At 34.7% G+C, this 18,080-nt stretch overlaps 1 protein-coding gene across 1 annotated transcript in view; it reads left to right on the top strand.

The window, feature by feature from the left end:
- The window catches only part of eys (eyes shut homolog), a 348,044-nt gene that overhangs the window by 289,327 nt on the left and 40,637 nt on the right, over positions 1-18,080 (top strand). Inside the window, 1 exon segment of the mRNA XM_030156655.1 lies at positions 8,694-8,917. Within this exon segment, the coding sequence (XP_030012515.1) occupies positions 8,694-8,917 (224 nt within the window).

Here is an 18,080-nt window from a genome sequence, read left to right as displayed (position 1 = left end):
CGTCACACCAAAGGAGATTTCAAAAATAGTTGGAGTGTCCATAAAGACTGTTTATAATGTAAAGAAGAGAATGACTATGAGCAAAACTATTACAAGAAAGTCTGGAAGATACTATTAAAGAAGAATGGGAGAAGTTGTCACCCGAATATTTGAGGAACACTTGAGCAAGTTTCAGGAAGCGTGTGAAGGCAGTTACTGAGAAAGAAGGAGGACACATAGAATAAAAACATTTTCTATTATGTACATTTTCTTGTGGCAAATAAATTCTCATGACTTTCAATAAACTAATTGGTCATACACTGTCTTTCAATCCCTGCCTCAAAATATTGGAAATTTTGCTTCCCCACCCTGTAGAATTGTTATTTCTTTATAAAATGCTTATTATTAGAAAACTGTTGATTTAAAAAGTGACATGTGACATTCTTAATGTATGTATTGGCGTAACATAAGCAGGATGGATCAGCACCATACTCCATATTGCAACCTGTAAAAATAAAACATGTGATATGTAGTGTATAATCTTGTAAGAAAAATTGGGGAATCTAAAAGAATAGAATATTTGTTTTTCAGGTAAATTCTGTTCAAATATAACTTGGCCATTTGTGACATGAAAATATAGCATTAATTGTGATGAAATTGGACATTTTTGACCTGAAAACATAGTTCATATGACCATCAACATGTTGCAACAGAACTGAAATCCTGTAAATTTGCATAACTTGCATTTACCAACACAAAGTTCCTTTGGGGATTCACTTATATTGATTTCTTATGCACAAAGACATAAATAAGACCTCTAAGCAAATTTTAGCTGATATACTTTGATAAGCTAGTTGAGTGCTGATTGCCTAATGTTTTCAAGATTTATGGTAAAGTTTTAGGAAATAGATGCTGTACACATTTAAGATGATGTAAGCAGTGTATCAGGTGAAAAGGATAGGCAAAAAGAAAAAAGGTTTTGCTTCTAGCCTATTCCTTTTTTGGTTTTTACGTTTATTACGATTAATGTGCTAAGTGCAATGATTGATGTACAAACCAAAATAAATTAATTTGTTCATTCAAATCATTTAAATATACACACATGTTCATGTACAGAATATTTATTTAGTAGTTTTATAAACATTTCACTAAATGACATCTGAAAAGTGAAAGTTTTCTGATGTGCAGGCAGCTTTTTGAAGTAGAACTGGTAGCTCAGAGACAAATCCATTCTCATTAATTCATCGAATTTCACATTTTGACCCAATTCTGTATCTTGAAAACTATAGCCAACTATGAACTTCAGTTAAGTTTTCTTTATAAGTTACTCAGATTTCATAGAGTTTTCTTTTATTCTGGAAAATTTTTGCTTGTAGACCAGTTCCATTATACATTATATGGACATTTTATGGACACACCATATCTACAGCTTATAGGACTTCCCATTCCTGTTGATGCCAAATATCTAGAAGCCAAACATTTAAAACAGTTTTAATGATTAAAAGATATTTCAATATTAATAACCTCCTGAAAGCCAGGAAAGTAGATTTTTTTGGCTTTTTATGCCTTAAATAATTGTCTTGATTAGAAAAAAGCATGATACAGCAGTTTTTCAGATACAATTTGAATTTTTATTTCATTTTTTTATGGAATGTCCTTTGCAGTGGACAAGATTTTGTTTTTCTAAGTAAAGTTGTGAAACTCTTGTCCCCTACAGAGGACAAAAATGCATTGCTGGGTCTTAGGAGGATAATGTAATGGTAAAATTAAAAACTAACTCTGAAGTATAGATGATGATGTAAACAACACAAAAACTAAAAAAGAAAAAATCACAGTGTGAAATTATGACATGTATCTTTTTTTGTTTCGTAGTTCTAACATACCTGAATTCAAAGCTTCTTTGTGATGTTGCTTGTATAGAACATTTAAATCTTAAATCAGATCCAGTCTGTTGGATCATCTTATGTTTTCATTGTTCGTGTCTTATCAATAGCAGCATCATGCCCGCCCATATGCTATAACATAACCAAAGCCTGTCTAACATACTGTTCCAACAAGCGCCAGTATGTTTTGTGAATGGAAAAACTGCAGTTCCTACTAAAAACATATGCACCTGCTTTTTCTATTTTCTAAGCCGATCGCCCTTGGCAACCATGTAAGCAGCCCAATATCTCACAGACTGGCAGAGCAAGTATTCAGAAACAACATATTGATTATCTTGTACTAAAGGGTGAGGCTGTATTCTTTATTCTGTTTTTTTTTTGTTTTTTTTTTTTTTACAATAGACATGTTTAAAAACAACTTAATGGTAAAGTTAAGTTCACAATACAATAGTGTGTTTTTGCTGCGGCTAAGTCTACATAAAGAAGGGTGCAATGGAGGTCAGCCGCCTTTAGTGACGCTGCAAACACAACTGTAAAATCAAACAGCGCCAAGTATAAACTCCCTACTGTGGGTCCACTAAACAGTCATGAATATTACATCATTACATTCAAATGGGCTCATAAACATGGTAAACACACTTAAAGGCCCCATAAGGCAATTCCATATCATTTGCTGGTTTTATCACACAATATACAGTATTTAGTATCTGACAGTAAAGATAACCAGAGTACTATTTTTTATTTGACCCCTCAGCTTTAATAAACATGGCTTTAAGGTTCCTAAATTTGTGTCTGTAACGTGCACATTTTTTTGTCTCTTTACAGACTTTCACATAAACAACAGTTATGTCCGTTAATAGTGAAATGACAGCTTCCTACAACCTTTCTCTATGTCACAGGTGTCAAACATGCGGCCCGGGGGCCAAATCCGGCCCGCAAAACAGTCCAGTTTGGGATGAATTTGTGAAATGCGAAAATTACACTGAGATATTAACAATCCTTTTAGTTCAGGTTCCACATTCAGACCAATTCAATATCAAATGGGTCAAATCAGTAAAATACTACCCAATTACCTATAAATACTCATAACTCCAAATTTTTCTCTTTGTAAATGTAAATATTTTCATGTATTTACACTAAAACAAAGTATAATTTCGCAAAAATGTGAATAACCTGAACAAATGTGAAGAACCTGAAATGTCTCAAGAGAAGTACGTACAATTTTAACAATATTCCACCTGTTACTAAATGTTTGGTGTATTTGTAGATCCACTGTGATTTGTAAGTTATATATAATGTACATGTGTAAATGACAAACTGAAGCATGATATTGTTAAAATTACACGTATTTTTTTTCAGTTTGTTCATGTTAATCACAATGTCTGTAAGGATAGTTTGTAGATGTAAATATTTTCATAATGTAGATTCAAGATTCACTTCATTGTCATTCAACCACAAAACCACCACAGATACAGTGCAGAACGAAATTACGTTTCATCAGCTTTTCTGCATAAACACAAGAATATAAAAAACACCATAGCAGCCTAACATATGTGGGAACGGCTTACAGAACAATAAATAAGTCAATAAAGCATAAAAGAGCAATAGATAAAAACCACAATATAAATATAAATATAACCAGTAATAAGTAGAGAAATGTTAAAATAATTGCATATAAAACCATAATTGCACTAAAAAAAATGCTTCTGGGAGGAGGAACTAATGTAATGAACTATGTCATTTTACTTTTTTCACTGTAAAACATAGAGAAAAGTTTGGAGTTGACTTTATTTATAAATTATTATGTTATTATTTTACTGGTTCAGCCCACCTCAGATCAAATCTAGCTGAATGTGGCCCCTGAACTGAAATATGTTTGACACCTCTGCTCTATGTACATGTATACAAACAAGGAATTGATAAACATATGAATATGAAGTTGGAGATAGTTACTTAAATACGAGCTGTAATTAAAAATAGAGTTGTCCTCCGAAGAAGGGTGGTGGTTGTGGGTTTAGAAAAAAATAAATAAATAAATAAAAATAGTGAAATGACAGATACATGTTTGCTCTAACGCCTCACCATCATCACTCCAGCTGTCTAACACCTTTCCTAGAACACCACCATGTTGCCAAAAGAAACTTCAACAAAGTGAAAGTAAATCTAACTTCGTACTTAGAAAATCCACCGACTCATATAGAGCTAGATTTCATCCCTAATAAGCTAAAATATTAGTGTGCACAGTGTGACTGCAGTGGCACAAGATTGTTTTTGTTATTGTGAGAGTGAGAACACTGACACAACCTCTGCCTGTCTTGAATAACTGTGTTTTTATTGCTCGCACTAAGCACAACTTGTCTAAATTTTGCCATTTGCCCTCCCAGCACGTCTATTGTACTCTTACAGTGGTCTGACTATAATTCTGGTTTTTAAGAAATCTAGCCAAAATTTGTTTATCCCACTGGCAGATTTTGTTTTGCTTCAGAAACTACAATTTGCCTGTAATAATAGCTGGCTCCTATTCAGTCGGGCTGTATTGTTGCATTGTAGTTCTAACAAAAGTTGTGTGGTAAGGATACCAAAGTCATAAATAATCAACTCTGGCTGCTAAGACTGAAAAGATTAAATATGATGTTCAAAATTATATTAATTTTCTGTATTTAATATAAATAACATTTTCTTACATCTACATGTCTTATTGAAACTTAGCCCATAAAGACCCAAACAACCGCTGTCAACCAAAATCAAATACCAATATACAATGTTAAATAACTTCTGATCCACTAAATCTATCAATACATGTAAATAATTGGCATATAATACAGTTTTTCACCTTTTCGTGGCCATCAGATATGACCTATTTGGACGTTCAGAGGCTTTGAAGTTACCGTGGAAACACTGTTGTCTTCTACAACACTGATTCACCAGTAAAACCCATGGAGTTTGATAAATGACAGTGGTTGGAAACACTTATTTTATGTTCAGTTTATGATATATTTTGCAGAAAAAATGTATCTTTGTCTTCAGTTTTCTCTGTTTTGGATATAATAAATCTCAACTTTATTTTGAGGTTTAAAAAACATCTACATAATCAGTACATTAAATACAGGGAAATACCTGATTTTCACTTAAAAATGTTAAAACCCATGGAGTTGGATCAATGACAGTAGATCGAGACACTTGTTTTATGTTCAATTCATGATATATTTTACTGATAAAGTTACTTTTTCTTCATTTTTCTCTATTTCTGATATTATGAAAGTGAACTTTAATTTGAGCTTTTATGAACATCTACATGATCAGTAAATTAACCCTTTCATGCATAGTGGTCACCACAGTGGACAGCTGTTCAAAAGTCTTCTCTTATATGGATTTTGTTGTTTTAGTTCCATATCAGCCTACACAGTGGACACTTATGTACCATCCCATCATCCCATACACTGCCATTTATACCATTACTGTAAATTTGCTGTTTTAGATATACCTGATCTGCACTAACATGCTTGATTGTCAAAAAAAAAAAAGCTAATTGTTATTAAACTGTAATTAACACTTTTTTTTTTCTTTTAACAAAAAGGTTTTTTTTGTTTGTTTGTTTTTTTGTATATTATCTCAATGCAGGTATTGTTAAAATATGACAAAACATCAGATTAGCAGCAAAAAAAATGTTTTTATTTCATAGTTTTCATACAGTATATCAGTAAATACATGTTTCGTTGCTTCTAAAATTAAACACATGATGTCCAGCTGCTGAGTGGACATTTTTGTAACTCCATGAAAAATAGGTTCATTTAAAAAGATTAAATCACTTTCTTTTCATGCCTACAGAAAAATAAAAACACAGGAAAAAAAAAAAAAATCTTGATTAAGGTTCTCATAATTCATGCATGAAAGGGTTAAATATGGGAAAATGCCTGATTTTTATTGAAGAAATGCAAAATACAGAGGATCATATTATAATAATTGGGGAAAAATCACTTAAGAAAGGTTAAATAGGGAGAAAAAATTATGTGGGAACTGACACAAAAGTACTACTGGGTCTTTGTGGGTTAAACCTAAAGTAATCATGTACAGAATGATAATCAGTACAGTTTCCATTTTATGTCAGACAGTCACCCATAACAACATAATTAATTTAAGTTATCAGCTAAAATTTGCTTAGAGGTCTTATTTATGTCTTTGTGTATAGGAAATCACTATAAGTGAATCCCCAAAGGAACGTTGTGTTGGTAAATGCATGTTATGCAAACTTACAGGATTTCAGTTCTGTTGCAACATGTTGATGGTCATATGAACTATGTTTTCAGCTCAAAAATGGCCAAGTTATATTTTAACTGAATTTACCTGAAAAACAAATATTCTATTCTTTTAGATTCCCCAATTTTTCTTACCAGATTCTATACTACATATCACATGTTTTATTTTTACAGGTTGCAAAATGGAGTATGGTGCTGATCCATCCTGCTTATGTTACGCCAATACAGGGTGGGGAAGCAAAATTTACAATGAACATTTAGTTGTTTTTTCTCAGCAGGCACTACGTCAATTGTTTTGAAACCAAACATATATTGATGTCATAATCATACCTAACACTATTATCCATACCTTTTCAGAAACTTTTGCCCATATGAGTAATCAGGAAAGCAAACGTCAAAGAGTGTGTGATTTGCTGAATGCACTCGTCACACCAAAGGAGATTTCAAAAATACTTGGAGTGTCCATAAAGACTGTTTATAATGGAAAGAAGAGAATGACTATGAGCAAAACTATTACGAGAAAGTCTGGAAGATACTATTAAAGAAGAATGGGAGAAGTTGTCACCCGAATATTTGAGGAACACTTGCGCAAGTTTCAGGAAGCGTGTGAAGGCAGTTATTGAGGAAGAAGGACACATAGAATAAAAACATTTTATATTATGTCAATTTTCTTGTGGCAAATAAATTGTCATGGCTTTCAATAAACTAATTGGTCATACACTGTCTTTCAATCCCTGCCTCAAAATATTGGAAATTTTGCTTCCCCACCCTGTACATACATGAAGAATGTCACACGTCACTTTTTAAATCAGCAGTTTTCTAATAATAAGCATTTTTACAAAGAAATAACAATTCTATATCGTTATTTACTCTTTAGTATGATGATAAACTATACAATAAATAATTCTTATCCTAGTTTTTGCACAGGGATCATTTGTGGAAACGGTGACATGGCTGCCGAGCATCAGTATGATGGGATCTGTAACAACCATGTCACATCCGTCCACTGCCACATTTTGTGTTTTTGTGTCAGCTGTTATTGTTTTAGATCCACAATACTAACATTTATGAATAAGAGGATAATTAGCAATAGTAAGTATATGAGTTTATTACTAATAAAGTACAGGTACTGACCAGATCATCATGGGTAATGTCATGTCCGTCCACCAGCAAAAGTCTTCACATACACGTGCTATTCAAAATCCAATATTTCTGAAAATATAGTTTCTACTGTCAAATAGTATCAGCAGTCTGTGCACAAATGTATTAGCATTATTTCAACACAAATGTATTAGCATTATTTCAACACAGTTCTATGCATTTCTAACAATTTTATTTTTTGTACAAAAATGGCCACTCATTTGACCCCCTAAGTAAATTTTAGTCGTTATATCAATACATGACATAAGAGTATTCAAAGTAATGACACTCTGCATGAAAACCTACAACTATCGTGTTTTCTGTTGTTTTTTTTTTTTTTTTTTTTTTGTGTCACATAATATGATATACTGAAGTAGATTAACAATATTATCCTAAACATGAATTCAACCACTATTGTTACTGTTTTCATTCTTTATCTCTTCATGTTAGTGTAGCTGCGGCTGGTTCTGACTGGTGACCTACATTATCACAGCCTTATGTAGCATTTGTCATTGCTGTTTGTAAGAAAACCATTCAAAGATGGTGTAAGAAAATACAGACAGAGAACAGGTAAATATATACACCACACACTTTCAGTAGAGATGGATTATTATATTTTCTGAAAAAAAATGTATATATGAGATGTTTTAGTGGTTGTAAAAAAAAAAAAAAAAAAGGTGTTAAAGGCAGAAATATGCTGTATATATTTTAATCATAGTGGAACCACTGTGCGATCATATCACACCAACTGACTCAAGGGAGTGCTATTTTGTGATCTACTGTCACTGTGTTAAATCATATAGGATAATGTGTAATAGAGCTGAGATAAATATGAATTCCTCCATCATTACTGAATCATCGTGCATGGCATGAGTTAAAAAAAATATATATATAACGCCAACCATCTCAAGTAGTACTTAGCATTCAGGAAGAATCTGAAAGTCCCTGCTGTGACTCAAATGTATGCAATTTCGTGCTAATATGTGATGGTCTTGTATGTTCTTATGCTGCTTTTTTATGGCAGGAGATAGAATTATTCCTCATTTATTAAATTAAGTGTTATGGTAGGATAAGATGAAAGTTCAAAGTATTTTTCTACATTAATTTCGCTCAATTGCCTCGCGCATCGGAGAAAGCTTCAAGCATTTTGTGCATACTCTGCCTCTCATTCAATTTACGAGGATGTGTGTGATCACATAAACTGGGATTCTTGTCCAGGTCATAATATCAGCTGTATGAAGCTGTAGCTGAGTAGCAGCAGCTGACACCGTTAATCAGTCTTGTTGATCTTAATTTGCACTAAGGTCTTATTAATGTAACGTTAAACTTGTGTGAGAACCTGTTTTTACCTCCAAGGCTGCTGCGTGTATTAGATGATTAAGTATGATTTAGTAAAAGGTACTGCTGATCATTGGCTTTCCACCGTATTTTGCAGGGAGCCTTTGGAGCCATATTTCTTGGAGATCTTTCATCCCACTGGGAGATGCATAATGCGAGTGCAAAGGGAGCAAGGAGATTCATTGGATGTATCAGGGAACTTCAGGTCAACTCAAAGGAGATTTACCTGGTGGGTGAAGCAGTGAGAGGGAGAAACATCCAGAATTGTGACCCACCGGTTTGTCAACACCTTCCCTGCCGCAACGGAGGAACATGTGTCAGGTACTAGGTCATCTGCAACATAAAACTAACAACCCATAAAGACCCAAACAGTGACTGGCAACCCAAATCACCTACAGATCTAAAATGTTTAATAACTTCTGATCCACTCATCCTATCAATCCATGTAAATAATTGGTGTAAAATACAGTTTGCTGTCTTTTCATGTTCATCAGATATGACCCATTTTGGACGTTCAGAGGCTCCGTAGTGAACTTAGAAACAGTTATCTTCCACAACACAGGTGTCAAACATGCGGCCCGGGGGCCATATCCGGCCTGCCAAAGGGTCCAGTCTGGCCCCTGGGATGAATTTGTGAAATGGAAAAATTACACTGAAGATATTAATCATTTTAGTTCAGGTTCCACATACAGACCAATTTAATCTCAAGTGGGTCGGATCAGTAAAATACTATCAGAATAACCTATAAATGATCACAACTCCAAATTTTTCCCTTTGCAAATGTATACATTTTCATGTCATTTTACTGTATTTACACTAAAACAAACTAACATTTCACAAATACATGAATAACCTCAACAAATATGAACATTTTGATATGCTTGAAGTGTAATTTTTAACAATATTCTGCCTGTTATTAAATGTTTTGTGTGTTTGTTGATCCACTGTGATCTGTACGTTGTAATTTACACGTTTAAATGATAAACTGAGACATAATATTGTTAAAATTGCACTTAGTTTTCTTAAGAAATTTCAGTTTGTTCATGTTATTCACATTATTTTAAAAGGATAGTTGGCAGATGTAAACATTTTCGTTGCATAATTTTACTTTTTCGCTCTAAAACACAGAGGAAAGTTTGGAGATGACATTATTTATATATTATTATGTTATTATTTAACTGGTTTAGCCCATTGCAGATCAAATTTGGCTTTATGTGGTCCCCGAACTAAAATGAGTTTGACACCCCATTTCTACAACATTGATTCACCAGTAAAACCCATGAAGTCTGATAAATGACAGTGAACGGACAAACTTGTGTTATGTTTAGTTAATGATATATTTGCAGAAAAAGCAGGGTTCCTGAAGGGTCTTAAAAAGAATATTTACTATACCCATGTTTGGTATCTTTTTTTTCAGCACAACTTCATCTATCTCATCTGCCTATTGTTTTTTCCCTTTTACCTACAGTATCAACACAAACGGCCAAAAAACACACAAAAAATATAAAATCGGATTTGAAAAATATATATAATTTATTGCATAAATAACACAAAGATACTTAACGAATCTTTTCAAAGACTTTAAAAGTGAATATCGTTTCTAAATATTAGGTATAGAAAATTAAAATTGTAACAGGTTAAAACTATACATATAAAAACGTGCCTTTACATAAGCGTCTTCTCCGGTTTTCTCACCCAAAAAACAAAAAACAAAAAATGGCGAAGATATGGTAAAAAATATAACGCCCCTCCCCCCACCTCATTCTCTTACTTTTACTCACATTTGTTTGCTCTAGATTCAAAACGTCATATCTCCGGTTGTATTTGCTCTATCAACATCAAATAAAAAGTGGAAGAGTGTTTCAAGTCTGCACTTTCGAATGCACTTGTCCACAGTGGTCTACTTGACCGACTTCCGACACTACGACGTGCCGAAAAGGTCATGTGATTCAGTAAAGGGGCCATGACCGTGGACCCCTAAGGCAAGGCAAGTTTATTTGTATAGCACATTTCAGCAACAAGGCAATTCAAGGTGGTTCACAAAGGACATTGAAATACAATGACAAGGAAAAAGAAACACATTTAAAACATTATAAAAGAAACATGTAAAAGGTGATTAAAAACAGCAACACACACTTATTAAAGTAAGAGTTGCAGTGCAGAGTTTCGAAAGAGAATATAAAATTTAAAAAGTAAAAATCCTTTTAGTCAAAGGCAGCAGTGAACAGGTGAGTCTTTAACCTTGACTTACAGGGGTTGGACAAAATAATGGAAACACTTTAAAAAATCAACAAAATATAATTTAATATGGTGTAGGTCCGCCTTTTGCGGCAATTACAGCCTCAATTCTCCGAGGTATTGATTCATACAACTTGTGAATTGTTTCCAAAGGAATTTTAAGCCATTCTTCAGTTAGAATACCCTCCAACTCTTTTAGAGACGATGGCGGTGGAAATCGACGTCTTACTTGAATCTCTAAAACTGACCATAAATGCTCAATAATGTTGAGGTCTGGGGACTGTGCCGGCCATACGAGATGCTCAACTTCATTAGAATGTTCCTCATGCCATTCTTTAACAATTCCAGCTGTATGGATTGGGGCATTATCATCTTGAGGTGAAGGTGTTTCTATTATTTTGTCCAACCCCTGTAAAAGAACTCAGACTCTCAGCAGACCTGATATTTTCTGGTAGTTTGTTCCAGATAAACGGAGCATAGAAACTGAACGCTGATTCTCCATGTTTAGTTCTGACTTTGGGAACACAGAGCAGACCTGCACCAGATGACCTGAGTGGTCTGGATGGTTCATACTGGACTAGAAGGTCTCTGATGTATTTTGGGCCTAAACCATTCAGTGCTTTATATGCTAGCAAGAGAATTTTAAAGTCTATTCTCTGAGAGACAGGGAGCCAGTGTAGAGACTGAGAACTGGACTGATGTGGTCCACTCTCTTGGCCCTAAGGGTTAAACATTCTACATCAGTAAATGCTTGTGGTCACCAATGGCTGTTTGGGTCTTTATGGGTTAATGTGTAATATGAATGAGCACACAAAAAATTGGATTTCACAAAAAAATCGAATTGCACATTAAGACCTGCTGCCTGAACATAGCCTAAGTTTGGACTAAATTTGAAATAGAAAGCCGCTGATAATATCAAATGGCATTTCCCTAGTACAGTTTTGCCTTTAATAATAAACCCTATGCAAGAAATGACCTTACAAATGAAGTCAACTACAGCTGAATAGAACCAGTGTTACAAACATGCATGTGTCAAGCAGAAGAATAGAGTGTTTACTGGACGTGCTTAAGCTATAAAAAGTGTAGGTCAAGGTCAAAATATAGTATGAGTGACAGCGTCATTACACCTGCGCGTGAAACCTGCCTTTTCCTCGTGCCCATGTGAATTTGTATCGAGCGGGATTGTCAGAGCCAAAGTGTATGCATCGGAGAAATGTAAATTCTACTTTAAATTCTCCTGATCTCCGAAAACGTAAATAGAGTTGTTGCTGGGAGCGCGCACTCAGCCAGTCAGCCAAGTGAAATGACAGTTTTGGCAAAGGCCCCAGCATTGACTATTTCTTAATGTAAAGCTATTTGGTTTTAAGACCGTCTTATCTAAATTAGAGTGGCTGCACAAATCTCAATGACGGCTAAGTGTACAATGTGAAATATTTGATTAGAGCTAAGTATCAATAGATAATCAATAGTAATTATTTATTAATCAAATCCACAGGCATTCCAGGAAGAAAACTGCTATCACATCATGTCGGCCATTTTTTTTGTGGGTTCAACATTTGTGTGTGTGTGTTATTCAATCAGCAAGTCTGTCCGTCCATCTGTCTGTGTGTCTGTCATCCTGTTGTTTGTTGTGTACTACTGAATAGTTTTCCACCAAACATCCTACGATATATCGGTTATGTGTCGAAGCGTTCCTTTTGCTGTTTTGTCTGTCGCACAGTTTGTCATCATTTTGTTGCCAGAACTAGAAAACCACTCAATATTTTTTCCTGCAACTTACTCGAGGAACTACTCAAGTCCTCTGTTGTCAATACCACCAAGCTAACATCACTAATAAGTGCCACCATTAGATTTTGTGAGGGACAGGGGGATACGCCATGCTCTGCGATCGCTCAAGTTTAATTATTATGTACCGTGTGTCTCAAAAACTGAGCTTTTATATTATGCCATAAAGACCCAGTGCTACTGAAATATTTTTTTCCTCTATATTTAACTTTTCTTAAGTGATTGATCACTATTTATTATGACACTACCTTCTATATTTTGCATTTTTTCAGTAACAATCAGGTATTTTCCTATATTTAATTGACTGATCATATAGATGTTCAATAAAACTCAGATAAAAGTTGATGGTTATTATATCAAAAACGGCAAAAACTGAAGAAAAAGTGACTTTTTCAGCAAAATCTATCATTAACAAAATATAAACCAAGTGTCTCTATCCGCTGTCATTTATCCAACTCCATAGGTTTTACTGTTGAATCAATGTTGTAGAAGATGTCGGTGTTTCCACGGTAACTACGGAGCCTCTGAACGTCTAAATGGGTCATATGTGATGACCATGAAAAGATGACGAACTGTATTTTACACCAATTATTTACATGGACTGATAGGATTAGTGGATCAGAAGTTATTAAACTGTGTATATTGGTAGATGATTTTGGTCGACAGTAGTTGTTTGGGTCTTTATGGGTTAAGTTTCAATAACTCATGTAGATATAAGAAAATATTATTCTTAATAAATACAGAAAATGAATATAAATTTGACCATTTAATCTTTTCAGTCTTAGCAGCCAGAGTTGATTATTTATGATTTTGACATCCCTGCCACACAACTGTATTGATAGGATTAGTGGATCAGCGGGTATTAAACAGTTTAGATCAGTAGATATTTTAGGTCGACAGTGGATGTTTGGGTCTTTATGGGTTATATTTTAATCAAAGTTTTGCAGAAACATGTACAAATGTATTTATTCAGCTGCTTTAATATTTAGATTGTCTACTGAAAAGTATAGAAAACCATAAAAGTGCAAGTATTGTAGCTGTTTCTTCCAGCTACTACCCTGATGGGAAAAAAAAAAAATCTGGACACCCCATGTATTTGTGATATATTACATTAACCCATAAAGACCCAAACATCCACCGAAGACCATAATCGTTCACTGATAAAATGTCTAATACCTGTTGACCCATTAATCCTATCAACACATGTAAATAATTGGTGTAAAATGCAGTTTGTCATTTTTTCATGGTCATCAGATATGACCCATTTGGACGTTCAGAGGCTCTGTAGATACCATGGAAACACCTTCATCTTCAACAACATTGATTCACCAGTAAAACCCATGGAGTTTGATAAATGACAGTAGATGGAGACACTTATTTTATGTTCAGTTAATGATATATTTTGCAGAAAAATGTATCTATCTTCAGTTTTCTCTGTTTTGGATATAATAACCCTCAACTTTAATCTGAGGTTTAATAAACATCGACATAATCAGAGTGATCCATTGCCCACCCACAGTTTGAGAAACACTGGTCTAAGGTAATCCCTGTTCACTTACCTATTCTTTTTCATCTTTATCTATTATCGCTCATCTGGCTACCATCACAAACCACTTACCAGCTGTTTTCCCCATCTTTTCAAGTACGCATTAACTACTTACGATGCTCTTTCACCTTTGGTATTCCAGAATATAGCAGCTGTAAATGTCTTCTTCATTGTGTTATGACACTATCAATTAACAGTTGCATTTATTAAACAGGAAATGAAAAAGGGCACCATGAATATTGGAATATGAATGACTCTAAGAATACCAATTATGCACCACTGGCATTGTGGTCACATTTGCCTGTCATATGCAAAAGAGTGGGTCTTGCAATTATCTATGTGATGAATATGCGTTAATGCAGAAGCCTCTTGAACCACAGTGCATGCAGGGGTCGTTTGGAGTTCGCACACCGCTGTTCATTCACTTAGCTGTCCTGGATTGCACTGCCACAGTATAATAAGATGAATAAGGATTTTGATCATGGGTTCATTTGGGGTGATTTCAGGTTTCTTCCTTGTATTATGTCGCTTTCTTTTCAGTTGGGCACGAAGACATATCGATATTAAACCAGAGAGCATAAGGGCACGGTCGGTAATACATACATATTAGTCATTTAAGGGACGTCAGTGTGAAAAGCCAAGAAATCAGCATTACAGAATTGAGTGGGTTTTTTTTTTCTTTCTTTCTTTCTCTGTGATACCTGATATCAGTGTCAGTTACACACACCAAAAAAACCCACTTTGTTTCATTTCAGACATTTCTATTAGTACACTCCCATGAGCAATTTGACCACTACGGGCCAAAATAGACGGTGAATTGCATCACATTTATTTCTGCAATCTGCTGTGTTTTAAAAGGCTCATATTTTGCTAAACCCACTTTTATTAGTCTTGGGTACATTTATTTGTGTATTTGGGGACCCTAATAGTTCATAAAGTTTAAATGTGAACCCTCCAGGTGCGGCAAAGCTATCTTTATATTAATTTTGGCAAAAATTGAGTGGATTTCTACAACCGGTTTTAATTCCTGATTAAAGGTAGGGTAGGAGATGTTTTCCTGGAGCATTTTTTACTATATTGCTTAAAATCCCCTTCACACCCCGATTGCAACCAATTCATTAAATGTTCTAACACAAAAATAAAAATATGTAGTCACATGTGGAACAGGCATGACTGAAAAAACACCAGCCAATCATTTTAACCGACCCATCAGAATGATTAAATAGTGATATGTCTATTAAACTCAACTGCCCTTTTGTCTTGGCTTGGCTATATTAGCTATATTACGATGGAAAGTTCACCGGCAAACTGTTTTGTTACTAACATAAATCACTTCAATGTCCCCAGGTGACCATAGCCCCATACAAGCACTGGGTAAATGCATGGAGCAAATATCTGAATGGATGGGCCATAACTTTCTTCAGTTAAACAGAGAAAAAACTGACTTAGTCGTTTTTGGACCCAAGGAGGAGTGTCTTAAAATCAGCATGCAGCTCCAGTCACTTCAGTTAAAAACTTCAGACCAGGCCAGGAATTTGGGTGTTGTCATGGATTCAGACCTGAATTTTAAAAACCACATACAAACAATTACAAAGTCAGCTTACTATCACCTCAAGAACATTTCTAGGATTAAAGGACTGATGTCGCAGCAAGACCTTGAAAAACTTGTCCATGCATTCATCTTTAGTCGAGTTGACTACTGTAACAGTATCTTCTCTGGTCTGCCTAAAAAGTCTGTTCGACGACTGCAGCTGATCCAGAATGCTGCTGCTCCAGTCCTCACTAAGACCAAGAGAGTGGACCACATCAGCCCAGTTCTGAGGTCTCTACACTGGCTCCCTGTCTCTCAGAGAATAGACTTCAAAATTCTCTTACTAGTATATAAAGCACAGAATGGTTTAGGCCCAAAATACATCAGAGACCTTCTAGTCCAGGATGAACCATCCAGACCACTCAGGTCATCTGGTACAGGTCTGCTCTGTGTTCCCAAAGTCAGAACTAAACATGGAGAATCAGCGTTCAGTTTCTATGCTCCATATATCTGGAACAAACTACCAGAAAATATCAGGTCTGCTGAGAGTCTGAGTTCTTTTAAGTCCAGGTTAAAGACTCACCTGTTCACTGCTGCCTTTGACTAAAAGGCTTTTGACTTTTTAAATTTTATATTCTCTTTGAAACTCTGCACAACTTCATGTATCATCTCGCGATAATAAATAAACAAATCATCGCATTTGTGATTTAATGGAAAAAACAACATTATGAACTTCTGTTTTTTTGACATTTAGTAAATATCGGTTAAGTTTTGGGCAGATGTCCAATTGAAAAGTGACATATGTAGACCACAGGGGAATGTTTTTAAATGCATAATTCCATTTTTAAAAAAAGCAAAATATCACTCCTTTAAGGACATATTGACAATAGATTTGCCCTCGTAATAAGCTGGAAGAAACATGTCCATAAAGTGAAATGTGCTCCTGTTTTGTGTCTGAGCTGTTTGGACATTTCAAGTGCACAAACAGGTCTGTAAAAAACTGCAGAAAGCTAAAACAAACATAATGCATATAATTAATTAACAGAGATGTGCACATGCCCAGCTCTTCACAATCACAAACTAACTTTCATGTATTTTGTTTCCTCTGATTTTCTCATAATTCACCTGTATAGCACAGTCTCCAGAAATGTCCATCAATATATGTTACAGCTATTCCAGTGACTCAGACAGGGTTGATGTAATCATTATAAAGTGCAGCTTTGGCAGTAAGTCACAGACCATCTCTGGTTTTTTATACAGTATAACAGCCCTTCAACATAACCATGTAATATCCTGTTTTTGAAATATTAATTGCTTCTACTTTTCTACGTTACTCAAGGCTTTTTTCTACCATTATAAAAGGTAAGTGCAGCATTTAGCTCAAGAAATGGAAGTGCACAGACCTCTGCTGTTCTGACTGTTTTCTACTTCTCTGAACAGCGGGAGTAAATATACAGTGTATAATATTAACCCCAACAGACTGTATTTTATTTATGAAAATAAGCAGTGAAGTATGAATTGTATGTTGACTTCTTTAATTTGCATATGTATTTTGCTTTTCTTTTAGTTATTTCCTGCAATTTGTAACAGTATTGGTCCAAATATATTTAAAATTTCTAAAAAAGAAAAAAAAAAAAATTCAATAAATAAATAAACACAGCAGTCACAGGACATAAACCTTAAGAAAACCAAAGGAGAAAATCTGATAACTTATTGAGAAAATTGAGTTTTTGTTTGTTGTTTATTTCTTTATAGTCTGTAAAAGAAATGTTTCATCTCTTTTAACAGATTTTTGCCTCACATTTGCACATAACACAACCATGTCGGCTTTATAAGTCAAGACAACAGTTTGTTTTCACTACTTTGTCATACTGATATAATTATTTACAAAGAAATACATACAAAGGTGTGATATTTATTTGTTAAATAACAAAAATAGGTTGTGATGTAGTGAATATTTAGTGCTTTTATTTGACTGGATAGCTGTAGCAGCTGTAGTCAGAGGGGTGAGACTTCCACCTGGATACTGTGGTCTGTGAAAGGACTGCTGAGGTGCTATTATTGTCCTTTATGCCTTTGTCCGAGCCTGCAGTGGGCCAGTGGGAGCAGGTGGCAGCACCCTGCTAGGTATCTATGCTATCTCTATGGAGAACATGACACCATGCAGCAACCAATAAGAGTCTAAGTAGAGTAGAGTCTGGCTATCTGTATTTTCTGTTCATATGTAGGAGACATTTATGACCCTAGAGCATGAAGCCTACTAATTATGGCTAAGATTTAAGTCAGTTTGTACTATTTTTTCAGTTGATGGATAATGTGACTTGCTGATTTTTCCCTGTAACAGGGATCAGCATCCTTTGCAATCTAGAGCTACACTCTGGCTT

The sequence above is a fragment of the Sphaeramia orbicularis genome, chromosome 15 (assembly GCF_902148855.1).
Source record: "Sphaeramia orbicularis chromosome 15, fSphaOr1.1, whole genome shotgun sequence".
NCBI lineage: Eukaryota > Metazoa > Chordata > Actinopteri > Kurtiformes > Apogonidae > Sphaeramia > Sphaeramia orbicularis.
This window is presented reverse-complemented; position numbering and strand designations above follow the sequence as displayed.